This window comes from Aquarana catesbeiana, linkage group LG05 (genome assembly GCF_042186555.1).
Source record: "Aquarana catesbeiana isolate 2022-GZ linkage group LG05, ASM4218655v1, whole genome shotgun sequence".
In the NCBI taxonomy this organism is placed as follows: Eukaryota; Metazoa; Chordata; class Amphibia; order Anura; family Ranidae; genus Aquarana; species Aquarana catesbeiana.
The window spans coordinates 103,951,993-103,975,222 of record NC_133328.1 but is presented as its reverse complement, the minus strand read 5'-3'; the positions used below and the strand labels follow the sequence as shown (position 1 = coordinate 103,975,222).

Genomic DNA, 23,230 nt, shown 5'->3' with positions numbered 1-23,230 from the left:
CTCTTCCAGCTCTTGCCATCAGGTAGAAGTACCGGAGTATCAAAACCAGGACTGTCAGACTGCTCAACAGTTTTTTCCCCCAGGCTGTGAGAGCCCTCAACTCCAATCCTCTTTGAAACCTCTTCTACAACCTATATAATGTGACCAGGAACGTCTCACTTCCCCTCCTTTTTACTCTTGAATATGCACTAGACGCTTTTATAAACACTTGCTGCTACAAAGAATTTTAGAGATATACAGTATATGTACAGTTATGTAGTTCCCAGAGGTGTATAGGTTTATAATTATTTATTTATTTTTATTTTCTTAGTTCTTCACTGTGTTTTTATTCTTTGTATATTTATTTACAATTATGTTTAATTTGTATGTAGCACCGTGGCCCTGTGAGATACGACATTTCGTTCTACCGTATGTCCTCATGTGTGGTAGGATGACAATAAAGCTTGAGTTGACTAGTGGTAACCTATCCAATTTAAAGTGTCATATTGTGCTTTGTTTGCCATTTAAGTGTGCCTCTGCTCTGCTCTTGGGTGCTTTCTAGTGTTTGGAATCCCCTGAAAGCAGCTTGAGAGCTATATTGCTCTTCTCTATGTTGATTACGCGAATATATATTGTTACTGTCTGTTATTCTTCCACAGAAATATTGCAGACAATTTCTGTGTTTTATTATAACGTGTGTGTTTCTCATTGCACTTACACTATTGCCTGATGTGCCAGAGGGGGCTGAGACTGTTATTGGGGTTGAGAGGCAGAGTACAGGACCAAATATACATTAAGCGGCTCCTCCGGGGGTAGCGCCACACCAGTAATACATCATGATCCTGCCATGAAGTTCCTAGTTCAGGGATTTATTGTTTTTATAGCAGTGACAACACTCTTACCTTTTTGCTTTCTCTCCTCTTTGCTTTTTACCATAAATAAGTATTGCAAAAAAAAAAGAAAGAAATAAAGAAAACACTAATTTTAAGTTTTTGTTTTTTTTTTGTTTTTTTTGTTTTTTTTACTTCTAGTCTCATGTGAGAGTTACAACCCAAGAGCACAACTGGGAGACAAAGACAGAGCTTTGTCGCCCTATAACAGGAAATGCCTGATCAAGGTTGATGCCTGATCAAGGTTCAAGGTCATTTTGTTAAAATTACACAAAATGATATCCTAAAGAATTCATACACATTCACTATTTAATGGCCCAAGAATCTATTTTTCTTGAAATCGTTTTGTGGGGCTTGTTTAGACTTGTGGTTGGGGGAGTTAAAAACACGGTGTTGAACTGCATTTTTAGCAATTCCCCAAATCCCCCTTCAGCCGCAGACGGAGATGTTCACATGCCTTGGTTGCGATGCTTTGTTTCGCGCCTGCAGCAAAAACTATCGCTCCTGTTGGATCTGACAGTTAGTAAGCCTGCCGAACGCAACCCATTCAAGTGAGTGGGGACACATCGACAATTCCCCCAAACCGCATGCAATGCACGTACTTGCGGTGCTTTGGTGCGCCATTTACAGGGTTAAAACAGGCGGTGAGGAAATGACATATCATCTCACCACCACCTGTCAAATACCCTGAAAAGTAATCCAAACCCAGATCACTTTTCAGAGGCTTAGCAGTTTGGATGAAAGTTTATACTTAGCCTTACTGTGTTTTCTTGCCTCCTTTTAACAGCCTCTGGGTGCTCCCGAACCTCTCATTTTCACTTATTTGGAACAAGCTGTGCATGGTGTACAGATGTACTGCTCTAGGAACCCCACAACTCCCATAGTCCACATCAGGAGTCCGCAAGTGAAGGTGGCTACATTCCTGCATACAGAGGGCACTATGGAGAATTAATGTAGCTATCCTCTAACAGAAATTCGGCTCACAGCAACAACAAAAAAAAATAATGCAGGAATTTGGAGATTTGGAGGAGACTGAGAGCAATAGAAGGTACTTCTTATGTTAACCACTTAGGGACCGCCTACCACTGATATACTGCAGCAGAGTGGCCCCCCTGCACTGGATCACATACATGTAAGTGATCTGCTTCCCCTGCCCCAGCTGTGTTGCCATTCACTGCAGCACTAGCCAATCAGCGGGTCCCACCCAATGATTTATGGCCTGCGCCTGCTGATTGGCTGAGCGAATGACAGAAGAGAGTCCAGTGTTGGTAAACAACACAGGGCTCTCTACATACAGCAGCGATGTGCCTTCTTTTTCTCCCCGGGAGTAAATACCGGCACTGGCACGACCCCTTCCCAGCGTCATTAGTAAAGTGACAGCATATACTTGTAGCACTAATCACTGTATTTGTGTCACTGGTGATATTAGTGTCAGATTGGCCGCCGCACTATAGCAGTCCCACTATAAGTCCCTGATCACCGCCATTAGTAGTATATAAAAATAAAAAAAATCCCAGTATATATCCCATAGTATGCAGACGCTAAAACTTTCATGCAAACCAATCAATATACACTTATTGGGATTTTTGTCAAAGATGTAGCAGAGTACGTATTGGCCTAAATTGATGAAGAAATTCGATTTTTTACATTTTTTTATTGGATATGTTTTAAAGCAGAAAGTAAAAAATACTGTTTTCTTTTTAAATTTTCGGTTGTTTTTGTTAATAGCGCAAAAAATAAAAAAAACAGAGGTAATCAAATACCACCAAAGAAAAGCTCTATTTGTGGGGAAAAAAGGACATAAATTTTATTTGAGTACAGTGTCGCATGGCCGCGAAATTGTCAAAGTAACACAGTGCCGTATCGAAAAAAAAAATGGCCTGGTCAGGAAGGGGATAAATCTATCGGAGGTGGAGTGGTTAAGGCAAGAAACATATTACTTATTTTATTTTTGATATAGTAAGTAAGTAGCTCAGGGACAGGACTCAGGAGGGCAAGAAATTAGAATGGGCGGGCACACAAACCCACACATGAAATTGACTCTCACAGTGACACTGACAGCAGTGTGCAGCAGTACAAATGATGATGGCACCTCACCGACATGACATGTTTTTGGTAAAAAAAAAAAAAATCACATTAAGCGTATATTGACTGGTTTGTGCAAAAGTTATAGCGTCTACAAACTATGGGATATTTTTATGTAATATTTTTTTTTTTTTTTTACTAGTAATGGTGGCGATTAGTGACTTATAGTGGGACTGCGACATTGCGGTGGACAAATCGGATGCCTAACTGACACTTTTTTGGGGACCAGTGACATTACTATAGTGATCAGTGCTAAAAATATGCACTGTACTAATGACACTGGCAGGGAAGGGGTTAACTTCATGGGTGATCAAAGAAATAAATGTGTGCCTAGCTGGTGTTTCAGTGTAGTGGGGGGGGGGTGCTTTTACTAGTGGAAGGCATGGATCTGTGTTCTTGCTTTACAGAAACGCAGGATCCATGCCTTCTGTACTGACAGAACGGTGCCTTGTTTACATAGGTAGACTGCCGTTCTGCCTGTGTGCCAAACTATCAGTGGGTGCTGGCAGTAGGGTTGCCAGTTTTTCTTCATGCCAAACCCAAACCTTTTTAGCGGCACACAGCTATTTTTTTTTCTTTTAGTATACACATTAGGATTGTAACAGACCTAGGACACTTTTGAGTGCTCCAAAGAGAATAGTAATTTGGCGCGCATAGTGCCCCCCTCACCCAGTCCTGTTCTGAGTCACGTTCCTATCTGAATATTGTGTCTGGGGTTTCAGACGGACTGAAACCCGGACACATGACTCAAAAGCTGGACTGTCCGAGTGAATCCCAGACAGATGGCAACCCTATCCGGCAGACATCGGGTCCTTGGGACCCGCTCGCTGATCAGCTCCTGCTGTGAAATATCACAGCAGGAGTAAGCCAGCGGCGGAACACCCTCGCACCGGATACCTGGAAATGCAGGCTGTCATATATATACACCCTGTAGCAGTGAATGTGCTTTGGAGCGGTCGGCAAGTGGTTAATATCTACCTTAACCACTTCACCACCAGAAGGATTTGTCCCCTTAATGACCAGGCCATTTTTTGCGATACGGCACTGCGTAGCTTTAACTGACAATTGCGCAGTTGTGCGACGCTGTACCCAAACAAAATTGACGTCTTTTTTTAGCCCCACAAATAGAGTAGAGAATACATTTCTTTTGGTGGTATTTGATCACCTTTGTGTTTTTTATTTTATGTGCTATAAACAAAGAGCGACAATTTTGAGAAAAATTATTATTATTTTTTTTTTTTTACTTTTTGCTATAATACATATCCAAAAAAAAACAAATTATTCATCAGTTTAGGCCAATATGTATTCTTCTACATATTTTTCGTAAAAAAAAAATAACAATAGGCGTATATTGATTGGTTTGCACAAAACGTATCGCGTCTAAAAACTATAGGATACATTTAGGGACTTTTATTTATTTTTTATTGTTTATACTAGTAATGTCGACGAGCTGCGATTTTTAGTGGGACTGCGACATTGCGGCGGACAATGACACTTTTTGTGATTAGTGCTAAAAAAAAATGCAGTAATCAATGTAAAAATGACACTGGCAGGGAAGGGGCTAACAGTAGGGGGCAATCAGGGGGTTAACTGTGTTCCCCGGGTGTGTTCTAACTGTAGAAGGGGTGGGCTGGCAGGGACATGACAGAGATTGCTGTTCCCAGTCATCGGGAACAGCGATCTCTAACATGTCTCCTGTCAGAATGGGGATCGCGCCTGCGTGAGCCGACGTACAGCTACGGCGATTTGCGCAGGAGAGCCAACCACCTACCGCCATATAACGACAGTGGCTGGCCAGCTAGTGGTTAACCGTTTCCCGACCACCTCACGCAGATATACTGCAGCAGAAGGGCATTTACAGGCAGACTCACGTTGTCAGCTTGTGTGATAAACAGAACACTGCGTCTATCACACAAGCTGATCTAGGAGGAGGGCGGGACTCTTCTCACAGCGCGGCCAAAGTTTTCACACTCAGCTCGGAGACACACAGTGGGAGATGCCCGCAGACTGTGTATGACATATAGTGGAGGAGGGAGCGGAGCGCTGCGCTGCAGCCACAGCTTGGCCCAAAGCGGCCCCATGGTAGGTAGCCTACTGATCAAAAAAATAACGATTAATCGAGGAATGAATCTTTAACTTCCACAGCCCTGAAAAAAAAAACTCATTATTTTTTACTTTTTGCTATAATAAATGTACCCCGAAAATATATAAAAAAAACTATTTTTTTCCTCAGTTTAGGCCGATACGTATTCTACATATTTTTGGTAAAAAAAAAAAATAAAAATTGTCTATAGAGCTGTGACCACGCCTCTATAGAGCTGTGACCGAGACACACAGTGGGAGATGCCCACAGACTGTGTAATCCAGGCACAGGTACTGACTACAGTGAGGCTGCGATTATGGGTACGGTGAGGCTGCGATTATGGGCACGGTGAGACAGCATTATGGGCACGGTAAGTCTTAGATTAGGGGCACGGTAAGGCTGCGATTATCGGCATGGTAAGGCTGAGATTATGACGTGTGACGTCCTAGCCATGCCCCGCTATGTCCGGCTTCGGCCGTTGCCATAACGGTGCTAAATCAGCTAAAAGTAGTTGGATCTGTATGTGCGTTATAATTAATCGAAATTAGTCGATTAATCGGATAAAAAAAAAAAACGATTAATCGAACGCGAACATTTTAATCAGTAACAGCCCTAGTTTTTTTCAAAATTGTTGCTTTTTTTTTTGTTTATAATGCAAAAAGAGGTGATCAAATACCACCAAAAGAAAGCTCTATTTGTGGGAAAAAAAGGATGTCAATTTAGTTTAGGTACAACGTCACACGACCTCACAAGTGTCAGTTAAAGCGACGCAGTGCCGAATCGCAAAAAGTGCTCAGGTCTTTGGCCAGCGAAATGGTCCAGGGCTTAAGTGGTTAAATCACATTGCTGATTGCGTATTGTACTTGTTTGGAGCCTAAATACTGAAATTTGCACTTAAAACTGTAATTTTTTAACTTTAGGGGAAATGTCAGTAAAACCTTGGCTGTGCCAGGAAATGTTGGATCACAACGTCAGTATTAAGTTTCCATCTGGTTGGTTGGCAACACTGCGGGGTAAGAGGCTGATGCAGCACAGGCGTGGTCACAGCTCTATAGAGGCGTGGTCATAGCTCTATAGAGGCGTGGTCATAGCTCTATAGAGGCGTGGTCACAGCTCTATAGAGGCGTGGTCACAGCTCTATAGTAACACAAGACATCATTTCCCGCACATTGCTCAAACTTCTCCCCCAACTTCCTGAAACTTCGGACACTTCCACACACACAGGGAGGGGGTGTATGCACATTTAATAAAACGCTGCATAGGTTTCTGAATCTTTTCCATTACACCAGAGACAAATTTCAATCCTGCACAATTGTATATGAAGTCCAATAAACTGTTGTCAGCACAGACCAGGTTTATCCCTCCTGTAAAGTGGAAGTTCATTGTGTCCACCCCTCCGCTGATAATGGACGAGTCCCAGCCAGCCCTGCTTCTCTCTACAGTCAGCTCCCAGCTGGGGAGGAGACAGACAGGACGGGTTTATCTGGAGGGGTAAGTAGTGTGTGTGTATGGGGGAGGTAAGTGAGCAGTTGGGATTAGGGGCAGTATAGAATGACTGCTGGGGTATATAGAGGAGCTACTATACAATATGGGGGGGGGGGGTTCTTTTTATTTTCTCTACAATAATTTCAATGTTCCTGTTTGTGTCTTTCAGTTGTGTTTGATGTGAGATCTGTATCATTCTCAGTTAATAAAACAAATATAGAGAGACCCTCTTTCCTCCTCCATAGGAGACCTGATGTATAAAATAGGTTTATGTGACAAGGGTGTGTATAGTTGGGTAAACTTTATATAAACTTCCTAAAGTATTGAATTGTTTGTAAACATAGAAGGAAAAGAAGGTGCCAGTTTTTTTGGTAGCGTTTTATTGCTTTATTTTGTTATCACCATTTTGAAGCTCGTCACACATTACAGTTTGTACAATCTCCTTTAGATCTACCAATGACTGTAGTGCAAGTGTCTGCCCGATTGGGTACAAATTTAATTGGATGGCTTCCTTAAAGTGGAGTTCCACCCAAAAATGGAACTTCCACTTTTTGTATCCCCCCCCCTCCCCTCCGGTGTCACATTTGGCACCTTTCAGGGGGGAGGAGGGAGCAGATACATGTCTAATACAGGTATTTGCTCCCACTTCCTGGCATAGATCACCGCGGTGATTGCGGTGACCTACGCCACTTCCGCCGCCTACCCCGTCCTCCCCCGCTGTATTCTGTGAGACATAGAATACAGCAGGGACCTGAGAGGATGCGCAGCGCGATTTGTGCATGCGCAGTAGGGAGCCAGGAAGTGAAGCCGCACGGCTTCACTTCCTTATTCCCTTACCGAGGATGGCGGCGGCAGCAGCTGAGAGCCAAAGGACAGATCGGCTTTGGCTGCCGACATCGCGGGCTCCCTGGACAGGTAAGTGTCCATATATTAAAAGTCAGCAGCTGCAGTATTTTGTAGCTGCTGGCTTTTAATATTTTTTTTTTTTCAGCAAACCTCCGCTTTAAGTCCTCGTATTACATAGTTTTGGTAAATCTAAAGTTGATCCTATAAAAATTGTATGGTCAAATTGTGTTTGTGGCGACCCTTACACACACAGATGTGCACATGTTTTTCAATCCCTTTTTAAAGTAGATTTCCACTCAAAAGTGGAAGCTCTGCTTATCTGCCTCCTCCCCCCTCTCCGGTGCCACAATCGCCACCTTTTGGGGGGGGGGGGGTGTGAGGGAAATCTGGTATCCCCACTGGAGGATTTCCATTCTATTCTTGCAAGCTCCATGCAGTGATCCGCTAGGATTTGAACTGGGCAACCCAATGCTGCAGAAGTGCTAATCAATAAGAGGGTTTGAATAATATATATATATATATATATATATATATATATATATATATATATATATATATATATATATATATATATATATATATCACTATCTCCTTGGTTTGAGAGTGTTTTGCAAGACAAGCAAAATTTTTAAATACATTTTGACTTGATATACAAGTAGCATCACGTCACAACTGAGTATAAAAGAGAAGAGAGGCGCCGCTAAGTGTAGCAATATGGTTACATTTAATGAAGGTACAACATTTAGCAACTCACATGGTTGATGATTAAAACAGGCACATCTAAGTATGCAGGTATCCGGGGTAAAGCTGTTCACATAGACCGTCCTCTGCACCGCCATCACCTTCCACAAGTGATTCAAGCCTCGCTTTCAGATCATTCTCCTGCAGGTAGTCTTATCGGTCACAATTGCAGACTGACAGCGGTGAGAGCCGGCGGTGCGGAGGACGGTCTATGTGAACAGCTGTATATATATAAATGCCTCTTTTAATCATCAACCATGTGACTTGCTAAATGTTGTTCCCCTTCATTAAATGTAACCATATTGCTACACTTAGGCTCGGTTCACACATGGGCGGCACGACTTGCAGGTCGCCTCAGCGAGGCGACCTGCAAACGACTGCGGGGCGACTTGCGAGACGACTTCTGCATAGAAGTCTATGCAAGTCGCCCCAAGTCGCCCCCAAAGTAATACAGGAACCTTTTTCTAAGTCGGAGCGACTTGCGTCGCTCCAATTAGAACGGTTCCATAGCACAGAACGGGAGGCGACTTGTCAGGCGACTAGGTCGCCTGACAAGTCGCCCCAGTGTGAACCGAGCCTGAGAGGCGCCTCTCTTCTCTTTTATACTCTGTAGCTCCTGCTGGATTTTGCTTCTAATCTCCTTGTGGAGGCTTCCATTTGTGGATGGACATTTTATGATTACACAACCTGGTCACATGTCTATAATATTTTTATATGGACTATAAACTGAAGGACTTATGAATAAATGGTTGTGGAACAAATCCTCTGAGTTTCCATCATTTCTTATGGGGAAATTTGCTTTGATATAAGAGTGTTTTAGATTACAAGCATGTTTCTGGAACGAATTATGCTCGCAATCCAAGGTTTTACCACACACCCCCCCACAAGTGCTGCAAGGCAGAAGTGTTAACCACTAATAGAAATACGAGAGAAATATATACTTATACATACATATCCGGACTCAGTCTAGATGCACCAGTGCTGTAAGACAGAAGTGCTAACCACAAAGGCTACATTAACACAGGAGATTAGCAGAGGATAGTTTGCTGCGTTGTGCGTTCAGAGATGGACAACGACAGAGCAATACTGGCAAATACTCCTCACAGGAGAATTACTAGGAAATAATAGAGCATATTCTATTGCAGTAGAATAATATAAGAACAACACAGGTTATCAGCCTGGCAATCAGGTAAACCCACACTACAGCACAGAGACAAAAGGGAAGAAGTGGGCATTTTGCAGCCACGTGAGCAGTACAGATAAACAGAAGAGCAGACGTCAAGGCATACAAGTGGAGACGCATGAATGAGCAATATAAATAGCTAAACTAGACAACAGGTGAATGTGGAAACTGTACAGGTGAACAAGCAGGAACAGACCGCTCGCTAACCTATGTTTTTAGTGGCCATGATGGTCGTATGTCTTGTTATACCTGGGAAAAATGCCTTCTAAAGTGTAATCCAATAGGTAGGTAGTGGGCTGGGCAACAACTGCTCTTTGATGGAGAAGAGATGGTCGGGTGCATGCTGATAATGGATCAAGTATATAAATTAAGTTAGATTTGATGCTGAGGATGTGAGGGCCTTAGGCATGTTACCTGGACAAGTGTGTATATTTACATGACCTATACATTTCAGAGGAGACAGAACTAGAGTAGACTGTCTTCATACATTCCCTTTTTATATTCCTATTAGTCAGATTTTATGACACACAAACATGTTGAGGGAAAGAGGGATCTTCACGGGGTTTAAACTTTGCAGATGACTTCTCTGATCCCGTGATGTACAGCCAGCCCAGGTCTAGTTGTAATCTTGAACACAGATTTATTATTTGTGCACTTCCTAGTTGCATTGTTACTTCCTGGTAAAAAATGTTTTCACTTGTCTATGCATGATGGTTTCTCACATTAGATTTTACCCGGAACATAGCTGACAGTTGTCAGAGTTTGCCACAAAAGTCTTCAAACTGCAGAAGTGGCTTGGGTTTGTCATACAATTTTTCTTTAGGGTGTGTACAGTAAGGTTGTATGGGATTCTGTGAACTTTTTAGCAGTGCTGCTTGAATTTATTGTATACATTTCTCATGTTCCAGTATTAGAAGTGATCAAGCAAATCTAGCAGGCAAACCTCCCTCTCACAAGCCAGTGTTTCGTAAGATTAGGCGATCCGTCAGAATTTGTAATGGAAGTGACGTTATGTCGCCGCCAACAAAAAGCCACAGCAAGCCTTTAAAATTCAACATGTAAACAGCCTGACGGATTTCTAAATACTGTATTCCACCATATAAGCTCTGTTTACTGTTTAAGTGTGTGATGCAAGACTCCGGTGGGTCTAACAAGATGTCTGCTTGCCGCCTTCTCACTGTATCGTTGCTGTGGAGGAGTGCGGGGTGTAGAAAGATGGCGGCGATGGAATGTCACTTCCATACAAATTCTGAGGGGTCGCATAATCTGACGAAACACCGGATCGAGCAAGGTACTAGAATGCCCTGTCTTATTACCTAATGGACAGAAATGAGAAAGAATCTGCAGTTCCAGGGCAAAACGCCCTGGAGATTTTTTCCTTTTTTAAAAGTGAAGTTTCGCTTTAAAGCTGGACTTTGTGTGCTAAACCACTGCACACCCTTTGCCACCCACCCTCCACCCCACCTAATCACTGTGTTAGTGAAAAAAAAAAAAACTAAGCTAAAAGCTCCATGTACACTTGGTGCCAAGTCCTTTATCTTCTTCACCACAGAGGAAGGTCCTTCTTGAGCTGTCTCTGCCTGGGTGATGTGGATACTTCCTAATGGCTGTCAAGCGCCAGGGTCTTCTCAGGTTCAGAATGTGGACTTTGAACATGTGTTTGGTCACCATCTGATATTTTTATCCATCTTCAGAGATAAGCAGCTGGCAAGAGATTTATAGAATTAAAGAAAGTTTTTTACCCCAGCATCCTGATATGTATCTATGTTAAAAAGTATCCCGTTCTCTTTGTATTTCTTCCTTTGTTTGCCAGTCCCCTTGATTTCCTAGCTCAAACTGACCACTCTAGGAATGAAAGCACATCCTTCCCAGTGTGTCAGTTTTCTGCCTGTGCTGGGAGAACAGCCTGCTTGTCCCCCGATAATCAGACTTATGCTGACACACACCCCGCACAGCTATTTACTGGGAAGATTAGTGTACTGCTGATCTCCACCCCTACCTCTCAAAGCCTCTATGCAGCTTTTTTTTTTTTTTATTTCCTCCATACACACACACACACGCACACACACACGCGCACACACACGCACACACGCAAATGTTTTACCTTTCATTTCTATTTTAAACTCCAGTTGGTTGCATTACATGGCAAGGGTTCACATACTGTATACCTTAATGTATCTCCTTGTATTGGTGGAATATATTGTACAGTATTCTGAATTAAGAAATGAAGAAAGTTTTACAATATTCTTGTCTTTCCCATATTTTCTAGGTATTAGCCAAGTGAAGAAAATGATTTGACCAAAGTTTCTAGGGGGCACTGGAGTGCTGACTGAAGACCCCTGGCTATTTCAAAAGGATTCAAAAGGATTTCTAGCTGTTTTGAGGGTGGAAATATGGCTACATCAAGTCCAGTCCATCTGGACTATAACTCTTTTCCTCTTATTGCTCTGAACTGCACTACCAGGAAGAAGTTGTCTTTATATTTGAACCCTGATGTAGTGACGGCTTCCAACTGGACCATCCTTGCAGAAGAAATGGGTTATACCTATCAAGAGATAAAGAATTTTGAGAGATTTCCTGATCCAACCTCCTCGCTTCTCTCTGACTGGCGGGAAAAAAATTCAAAAGCAACTGTTGGAGAGCTGCTGAACCTGCTGCGGAAGATTGAAAGGGATGATATTCTCACAGATGTCACTCCTTTAATAGGTATGTTGGCTTCATACCATGTTCACTAATTTTGCAGCTGGAAACACATTAAAGGGGAAGTAGGGCCGATTCTGCCCATGATTCCTAATCTCCCAATAGTGAATGGGGCCTTATTCCTTGTTGGCTGACATAAACTTCTTAACCACCCCCACTCTCAGATCTCTGCAGCATAAAGGCTTACTCATTCTGTAGTCCATTAAGAACACATGACAGAAGTGAATTTATGACCTTATTATTTTTCTTTTTGCACTTCTCAAAAAAAAATATACCAAAAGGCTTTCAACGGTATATTAAACAGAGCAAATAGGAGGAGTATATTGTTAGGGTTTATATACATTTTAAAGTGACTCTGTCACCACAGAGCCACATGTGCATAATACCAAACCTATAGGAGAAGAGGTAATGGGCTAGATAAACTATTGTTGGTGCACCAAATATTTGGCGCACAGAAATCCCACCCTTCCCTTTTTTTTTTTGAAAATGCCAACTAATAGTGTTTGTTTTATTATTGGTATCAAAGAGCGCCAGAGGATAGAAAACAAATAGATCAGCATAAAATAGGATAACATTGAACAGGACACAGTTATTCTATACAAAACAAAAAGTATGAACATAGGTAGATCAAATCAACAACTGCTCATTTTTTAAAAAAGCTTACAAAAAATATATAATTTTCTCTTTCCTTTTAAAATCTCACATTATTAGCTCAAAACAAAAATAAAACAACCTAAACCTTTGGTGCGACAAACAATGTGGGCACTTTTAACGGGTCCATCCATGCTTACATTTGTAACCGTCTATCCATCACTAACTGCGGAGGTGCTAAATCAGGAGTATCTAACCAACCTTGCTAAATAAGATTGAATTTACACATCCCATTATGGTGGTGATAAGCTAGCTGTTCTCTAAGTCAGAGGGAATTGACATGCTCAACCCACTGTTTTCTTGTAGGTACCGTAGCCCGTAGGTGACATCCAGTACCGAGCAATTGGCTTTCTAGCTAAATGCAATAACTAGGTTATCCTACTATATAGTAAATACCTGGTAAGTACGTTTCAGGGTCCAGTGCTCCAAGTAAGCACACTAATAGGTTCGTAGATATAGAAACTTGAGCAAGTGTAGAAATGGACCGTAAAACCTTGGTCCAGTACCGGGTGAGCTTTGGGCAACTCCAAATCGTTTGTATGAAATCGCCTCTATGTACATTACATGTAGGACAAATGAGTGTATCTACCCCAATCAATCTAGCAGGTGTGCGATAGGCCTTGTGAAGGATAAACAATTGCGAAAGTTTGTGTGAAGCTGACAAGGAAGAGCCAACTAATAGTTTAAATTAAAAAGGTTTGAAATGAACAATGCAACTATTGCGGAAAGCAGGACTTTTTGTAAAAAAGGTCCCGCAATGTGTGCCAAACAAACAAATATTGGCACATAAAATGGGTTTGCAGTATTTGGAACAATAGAAGCATGCACTAGTGTGCCAAGAGGACGATGGCGGAAGACAGTTACACATTCTACTATGCAGCAAATTGATTATATTCAGTGCAACATAATAGTTTATTTGACATGTGTGTCACAATTTGCATTCTTCAGCAACTACCAATTTTGTTTAATCTGGCCCAAAATGTCACAGCTGCAGGTACCCAACCATAATTCTGGGTACACACGATTCGAATATTCAGACGGTGTGTACAACTGTCTGACAGAAGCTGGTTCAGTGACTGGCTTTTGTTGAACTTACATGCTGGAAAACCAGCAGCCGATCAGCGCTGGCGGCCAATGTCAGCGAGTGTTGATCAGTGTGTTCTAGTGCCGGGGGGGCAGCCCCCCTGTCGTAACACAATAGCCCAGCAGGGGAGATTGCTGAGCTAACATTGCATTGTTAGTATGGCAACCTCGGGGGGGGGTTGTTTTTTCATTCAGCCCACTGAATTGGTAAAGTTACAGGGTCATCATAATTGTTAAGCATCTAGCATTAGGGCTCTGCAATAGCATGATATTTTCCCTATGAACAGGTCAAGTCCTATGATGTGGAGCTCTGCTACTGGTTACAAGGCAATATGGGCAATAGACCGGCTAAGCCAGAATATTGTTTTTTTTTTTTTTTTTTTTTTTCCTTTATGTCCACTCTTCAATTGAGTCCTATTGTTTATATTCTAGATCGAGATTGTCAGAAGTATTTAGAAAAGACCAAGGAGTCAAGCAAGCCACCACCAGTACAAGTTGAAACCGTGGATAGCAGTGGGGGAAAGTGTATCACCACGCATGACGACCCTTCAGGTATACAACTACAGCGGGTGCTTTTTGTCCTATGAAAACCGTTTGATTCGAATGTATTACCACAGTAATAACTCACCCTTCACCGCTGCCTACAAAGCCTATTGTTAAAAAGGAGCATGCTTTCACCAAGGAGTCTGACACAACAGGGAAAAATGGTTCTGAGGTGACATCCCTCCTTTCTGAGCAAATTTCTAAAAACGAGGGCACTGTGAGAACAATGTAAGACCTCTTTTGTGCAGGCAGAAAGGGGTCAATAAAAACAGGCTATGCGCGTATTTACTACTGTCCTGAACATGGTAGACAGGGGGGTTGGTACATTCCAACCATGATAGATGGAGGTATTGGTACATATGCAGCAGCAAATTTATCCTAGCTTGTCTATTTCAACAGGTGGTACTAACTGTCAGACCTGACAGACTTGCCTATTGAGGTTGATGGTACCGTCATGCAACCACCAGCCAAACACATGGCTCATAGTTGTGGCATAATGATACAAAATCCTCCTTGGGATTGAAAAAAAAAGACAGATAAACATTTACATAATTTTTTAATTTTTTTTTTTTTTTAATGCTGTTTTAGTTTCCATAAAGTCCAACCTAGCCAGGACACAATTTATAAAAAAAAAAAACGGTCAGGATAACACAGGGTCTGATGTCAAGAAAACAGATGCAAGTTAAAATGACACAAACACACCAATCACACTTGCCCTCGCCGTCCCCAGTGCATATGAGGCATACAGTCCCTGACAAAAGTCTTGTCGCTTCTCTATTTTGTAGAAACTCCTGCTATTAACCTGACTTTTAATTAATCAATTGGTGTTAGAAATAGCTCATATGAAAAGCTAAAGCCCTCCCAAATGATGTTTAATTTACTGAAATAAATTCGTTCCACTGAAAAAAGATTTATCATTTAATCAAGACAGACAGGTCAAATCTTGGCAAGACAAAAGTTTTGTCGCCTATACAGAAATTGAACAACTTTACTCAAAATCCAAAAATATGTCAGCAAATTAAGTAGTAGTGCTGTGAGATCCAAATTTAATATCTTGTATGACTTCCATGCGGTTTGGCAAGGATTCATACAATTTATTGATGAAGTCATCAGGAATAGCAAAGCATGCCTCCCAGAGTTCATCATTATTCTTTGGTTTCGTCTTCCATGCTTCATCTTTCATCCTACACCACATATGCTCAATGATGTTCATGTCTGGTGACTGGGCTGGCCAATCCTGGAGCATCTTGATCTTCTTTGCCTTAAGGAACTTTGAAGTGGAGATGGAAGTATGCGATGGAGCACCATCCTGCTGCAAAATTTGGCCTTTTTTATGGTTGGGAATATAAGAGGTAGCTAAGATTTCTTGCTATTTTAGACAATTGATGTTGCCTTCCACCCTGCAGATCCCTCGCACACCCCCATACTGGATGTAACCCCAGACCATGATTTTGCCTCCACCAAACTTCACTGTTTTCCGGGTAAATCTCGGCTCCATGCGGGTTCCAGTAGGTCTCCTGCAATATGTGCGGCGACTGTGGTGTAATTCAACAGAAGATTCATCTGAAAAATACACCTTCTGCCACTTTTCCAGAGTCCATCTGCCACTTTTCCAGAGTTTTGTTTTGCACTGAAACATTATTACAAAACCTGTTGGGATTAAAATGACCCATTTCTTGTAACAAAATCTTGATTAGAAATATATTTTAGCGGCACTTCAGGTCAATTTGTACACAAGCGACAAGACTTTTCAGGGACTGTATAATATATGCCCGATAAAGGGAGACATGAAGGAAGAAACAACATCCAAGGTAATTACATCAGATCTTTGTGCTGTAGGGGAATCGATCCACAATTTCCTGATCTTTTGGTATTTATTGGGGCAGGCTCTGCCAGTGTAGATTATTTTAAATCTGGGCAGATCAGTGTTAATTAGACAGGATACTACTTTTATATCATTAAAGGGTAAGCCAGCCTGTGCTAATATTCCAGTGTTTGGTAGATGCTGGAGAGTTAAAGTGGAACTAAACTCAAAGGTAAAGATTTGCTATATTAGAGAAATGTTATTTGTGCCTAAGGAATAGCCTGAAAATCTGCCTTCTTTTATTTGCCAATCCTCAAAAAACCCAGTAGTGAACTTCCTTGTATGTGAATGTACCTAGGCACTTCTGTACCAACAGCCTCATAGCTGAACAACTGCAGTGTGAGATCTAAACTAATGCTGCCCCTGACCGCTAATCTCAGGAGATTTGGGGTGATATCACTACTGTACTGCTCATTGTTCTCCTTGTTCTGACAAACTGTCCCTCCCAAGAGAGCCAACTCCACAGAGAGAGAGAGAGCATGTAGAACAAGGTGAAGTAAGGTAGTAATGGAGAAAAATCAGCTGCAGGAAGACTACAGGTAAAAACTGGTAATCTGACTAATCCTTTTCCCTCCACCTATGTTTTTTTTAACACAGCTTCTGGAGTGAAAGTGTCACTAAACCCACATCATAAAAAAAAAAAACTATCAATAAATGGTGTATTACATGCTGTTCATACTCGCTCAGTCATTTTTAGATTTGTTTCCTGTATTCTGCAAAAAAACTGGCTGATCCTGCTCTCTATCTCCACCTTCGGTTCATTTTGCAGCTGTGTTGGCAATTCTGCACATGCTCAGTTTTCAGTGAGTTTCTATGCTGAGCATTTCCTTCTTATCACATCTGAGCAGCCCATGTGACTATAGAGTCACACATGTGGGCTTGTACACAGTGGTATGACAGCATACTCCCTCCCTCCTCCATGCCCACTAACCTGCTAAACGCAATGGGGGTGCGATATTGCATGTAGATTAATGGAGACTTTACCTTCCTCCTATTCTAAGACACAGGCTGGAGGGGTGTGACATGGCCTGTGTCTGGCAGAAGTCTGCTCACACCATGTAATTGCCAAAAATATAAGGCTCCATGCATACTGGACGTTAAAATAACTTTATAAAAACGCCAGTTGCTTCGCAGTGATTTTTGTTTTTTTTTTACGTTTTTGCATTAGCGTTCATGAGCGTTTTTCCGCGCTAGCTTTTTTTTTTTTTTTTTTTTTTTTCCAATGGATCAAAAACGTTTAAAATGCTAGTGAGCCGCATTTTTTTGTGGTCAGAAAAAATTACTCCTGAGCGCTATTTTTATGGCGTTCAGAAAACCGCCCATAAACTCCACTGCTGATAAACATCCAAAAACGTCCATGTGTGCATGGACACATAGGACAACATAGAGGGAAGTCTATGGTCGCAGGCTGTTTCCCCTTTCTTAAATTGGAATAAAGCTGGTGGGTACAATCGCACTATTTTTGGTACACTATTGCAGCAGAAGTCTTTTTGACCGCAACCACGTGGGGCTCCTTTCTCTTGATTCAATATAGGGCTTGGGTAGATACGGATGATGAGCTGTGTTTAGATCTGAAATGTTTTGACAACTGGTGATCTCAGAAATATACACACTAGGTAGCTATCATCTGTACTATCCCTGTTCGGTCTTTATGATAATGCCTGCGACGTAGATCTGTTATTTTGAGGTGCCCTGCTGAGATCTTGATCTTGACCTCCCTGTCTGCCCTGGTGCCCACCCAGGAGGTTATATGCACCATATGCAATGCTGAGAGGATTACAGTACTATACTCATGCGTCCTGATGAAGCATGACTTTAACTAAACACATTTACACATAAGGATTTCTCTTTTTTGGCTGTATCAAGCAAGAGCAATATTAATGTTCTATGTACAGTTAATCAATCTAGCACCATATAATGTTTTTATGACGTTTTTTGATTTTTAATCTTGCATAATAAAAATTAGACATTTTTATCTTAAGACCTCCTTATCTGGCGTGTACAGTCTGATCCTTGTTTCTTTGTTATTGGTCTGATGGGGAACTAGTCTCTGAGTTACCTATCATGCTCTGCCTGATTCTAAAAAATAAAAATCCCTCAGTCACTATTCCTGTCTGTGTAATCCAAGGGTCTTCAAACTATGGCCCTCCAGTTGTTCAAGAACTACAATTCCCATCATGCCTAATCATGTCTGTGAATGTCAGAGTTTTACAATGCCTCATGGGATATGTAGTTCTGCAAAAGCTGGAGGGCCGTAGTTTGAGGATCCCTGAAATGGTGCAGTGGCTGAGCATTAGGCAAGGCTAAGCCTGTGATTTTTATACGGCTCAATGTTTCTGAGCTGCACTGAGGATCATATTTCTGGTATGGACATTAGCATAGCCTAAGTGCTAGCTGCTTCCTGCAGCAAATTCATGTACCTGTTTTTTGACGGTTACATGAATCTGTCTCAAGCGCCAACATTTGTAGTGAGTGTAGAAGTTCAAAAAAATGCCAATGGCAATCTTTATGAATTCCAGGGAATGTTCTTTGTACTCTAGCTGAAAGTGAGAAGGACCCTGCAATTCTGGCAACATAAACAGTTTTTTGTTTTTTTTTGTTTTTTCTGTACTTGCTGAAAACCATCATAGACTGAAAAGTGAAAACTAATGCAGCCATCACATGTAAGAACTGAAAAGCTGAAATATAAATTACATTTTTAAGTATACTTTAAAAAAACAGAAGAGATTCTGTTTTTGTTCAATTGCGTCTTTGCTTTAAATTTCTCAACCTTTTTCTGGTTTGGTTATGTAGCATTTTTATGCACTGATTTTTTTTTTTTCCTCTTCTGCTATCCTGTTTTTAAGCTACAGAGACAACTGTGCTTATGTTTCATGTTCACCTGCAGGACAACTGCCTGAGCAGTTTGATGCATTCATCTGCTACTGTGCCCAGGATATAAGCTTCGTACAGGAAATGATCGCTAAACTGGAGCAGACGAACTATAATCTGAAGTTGTGTGTGTTTGATAGAGACGTCCTCCCTGGCACATGTCTGTGGTCTATAACAAGTGAACTTATTGAAAACAGGTATGTAAATGTAGGACTGCAAAGATCATTGTGACAATAGATGACGGATAATGAGAGCTTTTCCTTTCTTATAGCTTTTACTCTTTATGCTTCTTACTTTAAAGTAAATCTCTAAGCAAAACCTTTTTTTTAATCGTGGATAGAGCAGGGGAGAGTTGGAGCCTCTGTCAAGTTTTTATTGCAGTCTGTGTCCCTAGGCCTAGGAGAATTTCTCCAGTCTATTTGTAGGAAAAAAGTAAAGGAAAATCCAACATTTTAGAGCTGGCCCCATAAAAAGAGGTAAGGAGAAATCTAAATCTAAAATCAAAGTTATTGTGCCTCTGGAACAGGAAATGAAAGGAAATATCCCCAATGGTACACAGACAGGGAAAAAAAAGCCCTTCCATGCTCTATCCAAAACTCAAACCAAAACTTTTGACTATGAATACACTTAAAAAAAACTGCAAATGTAGATTTTTCTTTAATTTTAATGGAGCTGGGCTTTACATTTCTTCCAGGAAGCAATTCATTTTAATTTTAGGATGGTTGGTTTGTAGACTGGTTCTGCTGTTTGAAACAGACGAGTTAGTCTGTTCTTAGTTTTTGTTTCTTCTTGATGACCGTCTATTATCCCTTGAGGCCCTGGGTCAGTAAATGTTTTGGGGCCTTTGTGTGAAATGTGTCTTTCCAGTCTGTATCCTTTTCTTCTTTCTTCTTTCTTTTTTCTTCTTTCTTTTTCTTTCTTTTTCCTTCTTTTTCCTTCTTTTTTTCTTCTTTTTTTTTCTTCTTTTCTCCTTCTTTTTTTTCTTCTTTTTTCTTCTTTTTCCTTCTTTTTCCTTCTTTTTCCTTCTTTTTCCTTCTTTTTCCTTCTTTTTCCTTCTTTTTCCTTCTTTTTCCTTCTTTTTCCTTCTTTTTTCTTCTTTTTTCTTCTTCTTTCTTTCTTTTTCCTTCTTTAGAAACTGATCTGGTATGTCATGGAACTAGAAAAGCAAATGTTCTAGACACAATTATTTTATTAGACTCGCAAGCTATATGGGTCCCTAAAATCCAGGTTCCCAGGTATATTGGATCTGATGTGCTATAGTTTAGGCTCATGGACAATATAAGTATCGTTTTTAAAATGTTTCTTAAGTTATATTTTAAAACACAGAATATTTAACAAATGAGTTATTACTTATGTTGCAGGTGTAGGAAGATGGTGGTGGTTATATCTGATGATTATCTGGACAGCAATGAGTGTGATTTCCAAACGAAATTTGCTCTCAGCCTTGGACCAGGTATGTGTTAAATATGTAATAATGAAGGTGCAGGATCTCCCCCCTTTCTGAGTAAATTCTTGTCTTAGCCCCTACTTATCTCTGAGCACCATTTCTTAATTCCACCCCCACCCACCTCTTAGTGCTGACCCTTTTGGTATCCCAAGTACTCGCTGATACCAATACTTTTAATGTCATGTGACAGTGGCACTAATATGCACCAATATGCAGCACTGGTGACGCAATTTACAATGCTCAGTTATGAATCTGAATGGACAGAGTCAGTGACTCTGTCCATTCAGAAAACGAAGGAGTCGGTAAATTACAGATTTACCGGATCCTTCCCCTGCTCTCCATCCAGGACAGGGGGGACTGGAGTAGCATGAAGAAGGACACCGGGGACAGTCAGGGATGATTGCTGTGTGCAGTTACAAGCACCAATCTCTCTGTATACCTTTCAATAAAGTAGCTGAAAGCCGCAGGAGAAGCTGTCAGCTGCTTTATTGAAAGGTATACAGGGAGATTGGTGCATGTAACTGCCCGCACCACTGCACCGATCATCCCTGACTGCCCAGGTATCGGTGCAAGCAACGGAGCATTTGCACGAGTACTCATGCAAATGCTCGGTATTGGCACCAATACTAGTGTCGGTATCGGTGCAACCCTATCTATCTTGTTTTCTGTCATCCTCCTCTTCTTTTTCCTTCTTTGTTTCCCAGCTTCAGGGTCTTTTCCAATGAGTCCTCTCTTCACATTAGGTGGCCAAAGTATTCAAGTTTCAGCTTCAGATGCCATCTTTCCAGTGAATATTTAGGGTTGATTTCCTTCAGGATTGACTGGTTTTATCTTCTTGCTGTCCAAGGGACTTTCAAGAGTCTTCAGCTTTCCTTATGGTCCAGCTTTAACAGCAATAGGTTACTACTGGGAATACCATAGCTTTGTCTATAAGGCACTTTGTCGGTAGGGGTATGTCTACTTTTTATAACGTGGGCTAGCTTTGCCATTGCTTTCCTCCCAAGAAGCAAGCGCTACAGTCAGTCTGCCATGATCTTGGAGCCTAGGAAGATAAAATCTGTCTGTTTTGCGCTCTCCCCCTTCTTTTTTTTTTTTTTTTTTTTTTTTAAGAGGCTCTTTAGTTCTTCACTTTCTGCCATTAGTGTGGTATCGTCTGCATATCTCAAGTTGTTGATATTTCCCCCTGCGATCTTAATGCCAGCTTGTGGTTCGTCGATCCTGGCATTTCGTGTAATGTACTCTGCATATAAGTTAAATAATTAGGGTGACAATATACATCCTTGCCGTAGTCCTTTTCTCAATTTTGAATCAGCCAGTTGTTCCATGACCAGTAACAACAAAAAATACCACCCCAGCAACAATAGACCTTGAGCATCAACAACAGACCAGCCAGCATCAATAGACCCCTCCCTCAATGGCACATTCCTTCGGCAACATTTGATCCCCTAGCAAACAGAAGCCCCCCCCCAAACCAGCAACAATAGACCTCCCCAGCAGCAATAAACCACCATGCAAAAATAAAAAATAGATCCCTAGCAGCCAGCATCAATAGACCTTCCAGCATGCCTTGCCATTGCATACAGTACATTCAGTACTGCGTTCCCGTTGGAAAAAGGCCAGGAATATATTATAGTTCTGTTTGTGGAAGCTGTTGGATGTGATATAGATTTTGTTGAACATTGATGAATATTTAATCAATGACTTCAGCAAAATGCAATGTTATTGTTCTGGTAGATTTGTTTTGCTGGAAAATTTATCTTGCTGTTTGTATTTTTTCCTTGTGCAGGTGCTCGAGAAAGAAGACTAATTCCAGTGAAGTACAAACCCATGAAGAGGCAGTTTCCCAGCATCCTCCGGTTCATTACAGTGTGTGATTACACAAATCCACATATACAAGCATGGTTTTGGGACAGGCTCGCCAAGGCTCTAAAGAAATGAGCAATAAAGTCTTGGGTCTTCTAATGGTTCTTAGGACCTCAACAGGGTGATCTCAGGGATCCTTTCATTCGTAGCTTTCCTTGCTTCCTCTTCTTATCAGGAGCTGCTTTATCAGGTCAAGTTCTCAAACACAGGTATATGTGTATATGCAGATGGTACAGTAGCTCTGGTACTGCCATGACTGTTCTATTAAACCCCATGGCCTTAGTTAATCACATAGTTTAATGAGCAGTGGTGTGGCAAGCAATCAGAAGCTTATTTGGCAGTGAAAATGTGTTTCCTTTTTGGCTACTACTGGGAATTGCGTTCCATTGCTATTGCAGTGTACTGCAAGGCCTAATGTTACTTTTATCTGCTATATAATTTGCAATTCCTATTGTAATTTGCCAAAGGAGATATTTCTCACACAATAGCATGATTGTGTTAATACTTCAAGTGACTCTGTTGGCCATATTTAAAGTGGTAGTAAAACTGCAGCCTTTAAAAAAAAAAAAAAAAACTGCAACACAATGGCATATTGTCATGGTTATGCAATAGTTTTGTCTGTCAGCTTACCTGTCTCCATGTGTTAATCTCTAGAGCCCAGCTGACTCTCACCTGACTGCTTTTATAATCTGTTTTCTAGCATGGCTCCACCCCAGCTCCTATCAGAGAACTCTATATTAACCTCTGCACTGCAGGGCAGCCCTGCTGATCAACCTTTGTGTGTTTGGCTTCCTGTTTCCTGCCTGCCGTGTTCTCTACGTTTGTTTCTGTTACCGACCTTGGCGTGTTCTCAACTATTCCTATCTGCTTGTGACTCTGACCTTTTTGGCGTGTCCCCAGCTATCCCTGTTTGCCT

General features: G+C 41.3%; 1 protein-coding gene across 3 annotated transcripts; it reads left to right on the top strand.

Annotated features, from left to right (window-relative positions):
• The first annotated feature begins 6,424 nt into the window (after window positions 1-6,424).
• Window positions 6,425-22,888, top strand: MYD88 (MYD88 innate immune signal transduction adaptor). 3 transcript variants are annotated; one of them, XM_073630023.1, is made up of 6 exons: window positions 6,425-6,528; window positions 11,562-11,998; window positions 14,159-14,278; window positions 19,021-19,201; window positions 20,366-20,457; window positions 22,238-22,888. In XM_073630023.1, exons 2-6 carry the CDS (start codon window positions 11,686-11,688, stop codon window positions 22,387-22,389), a joined length of 858 nt encoding a protein of 285 aa, XP_073486124.1. In that variant the 5' UTR covers window positions 6,425-6,528; window positions 11,562-11,685; the 3' UTR covers window positions 22,390-22,888. The 3 variants fall into 3 exon arrangements, with proteins under 3 accessions (XP_073486124.1, XP_073486125.1, XP_073486126.1); XM_073630024.1 differs by having other exon boundaries at window positions 6,486-6,554; XM_073630025.1 differs by lacking the exon at window positions 6,425-6,528 and adding an exon at window positions 6,698-6,803.
• Window positions 22,889-23,230: the final 342 nt, after the last annotated feature.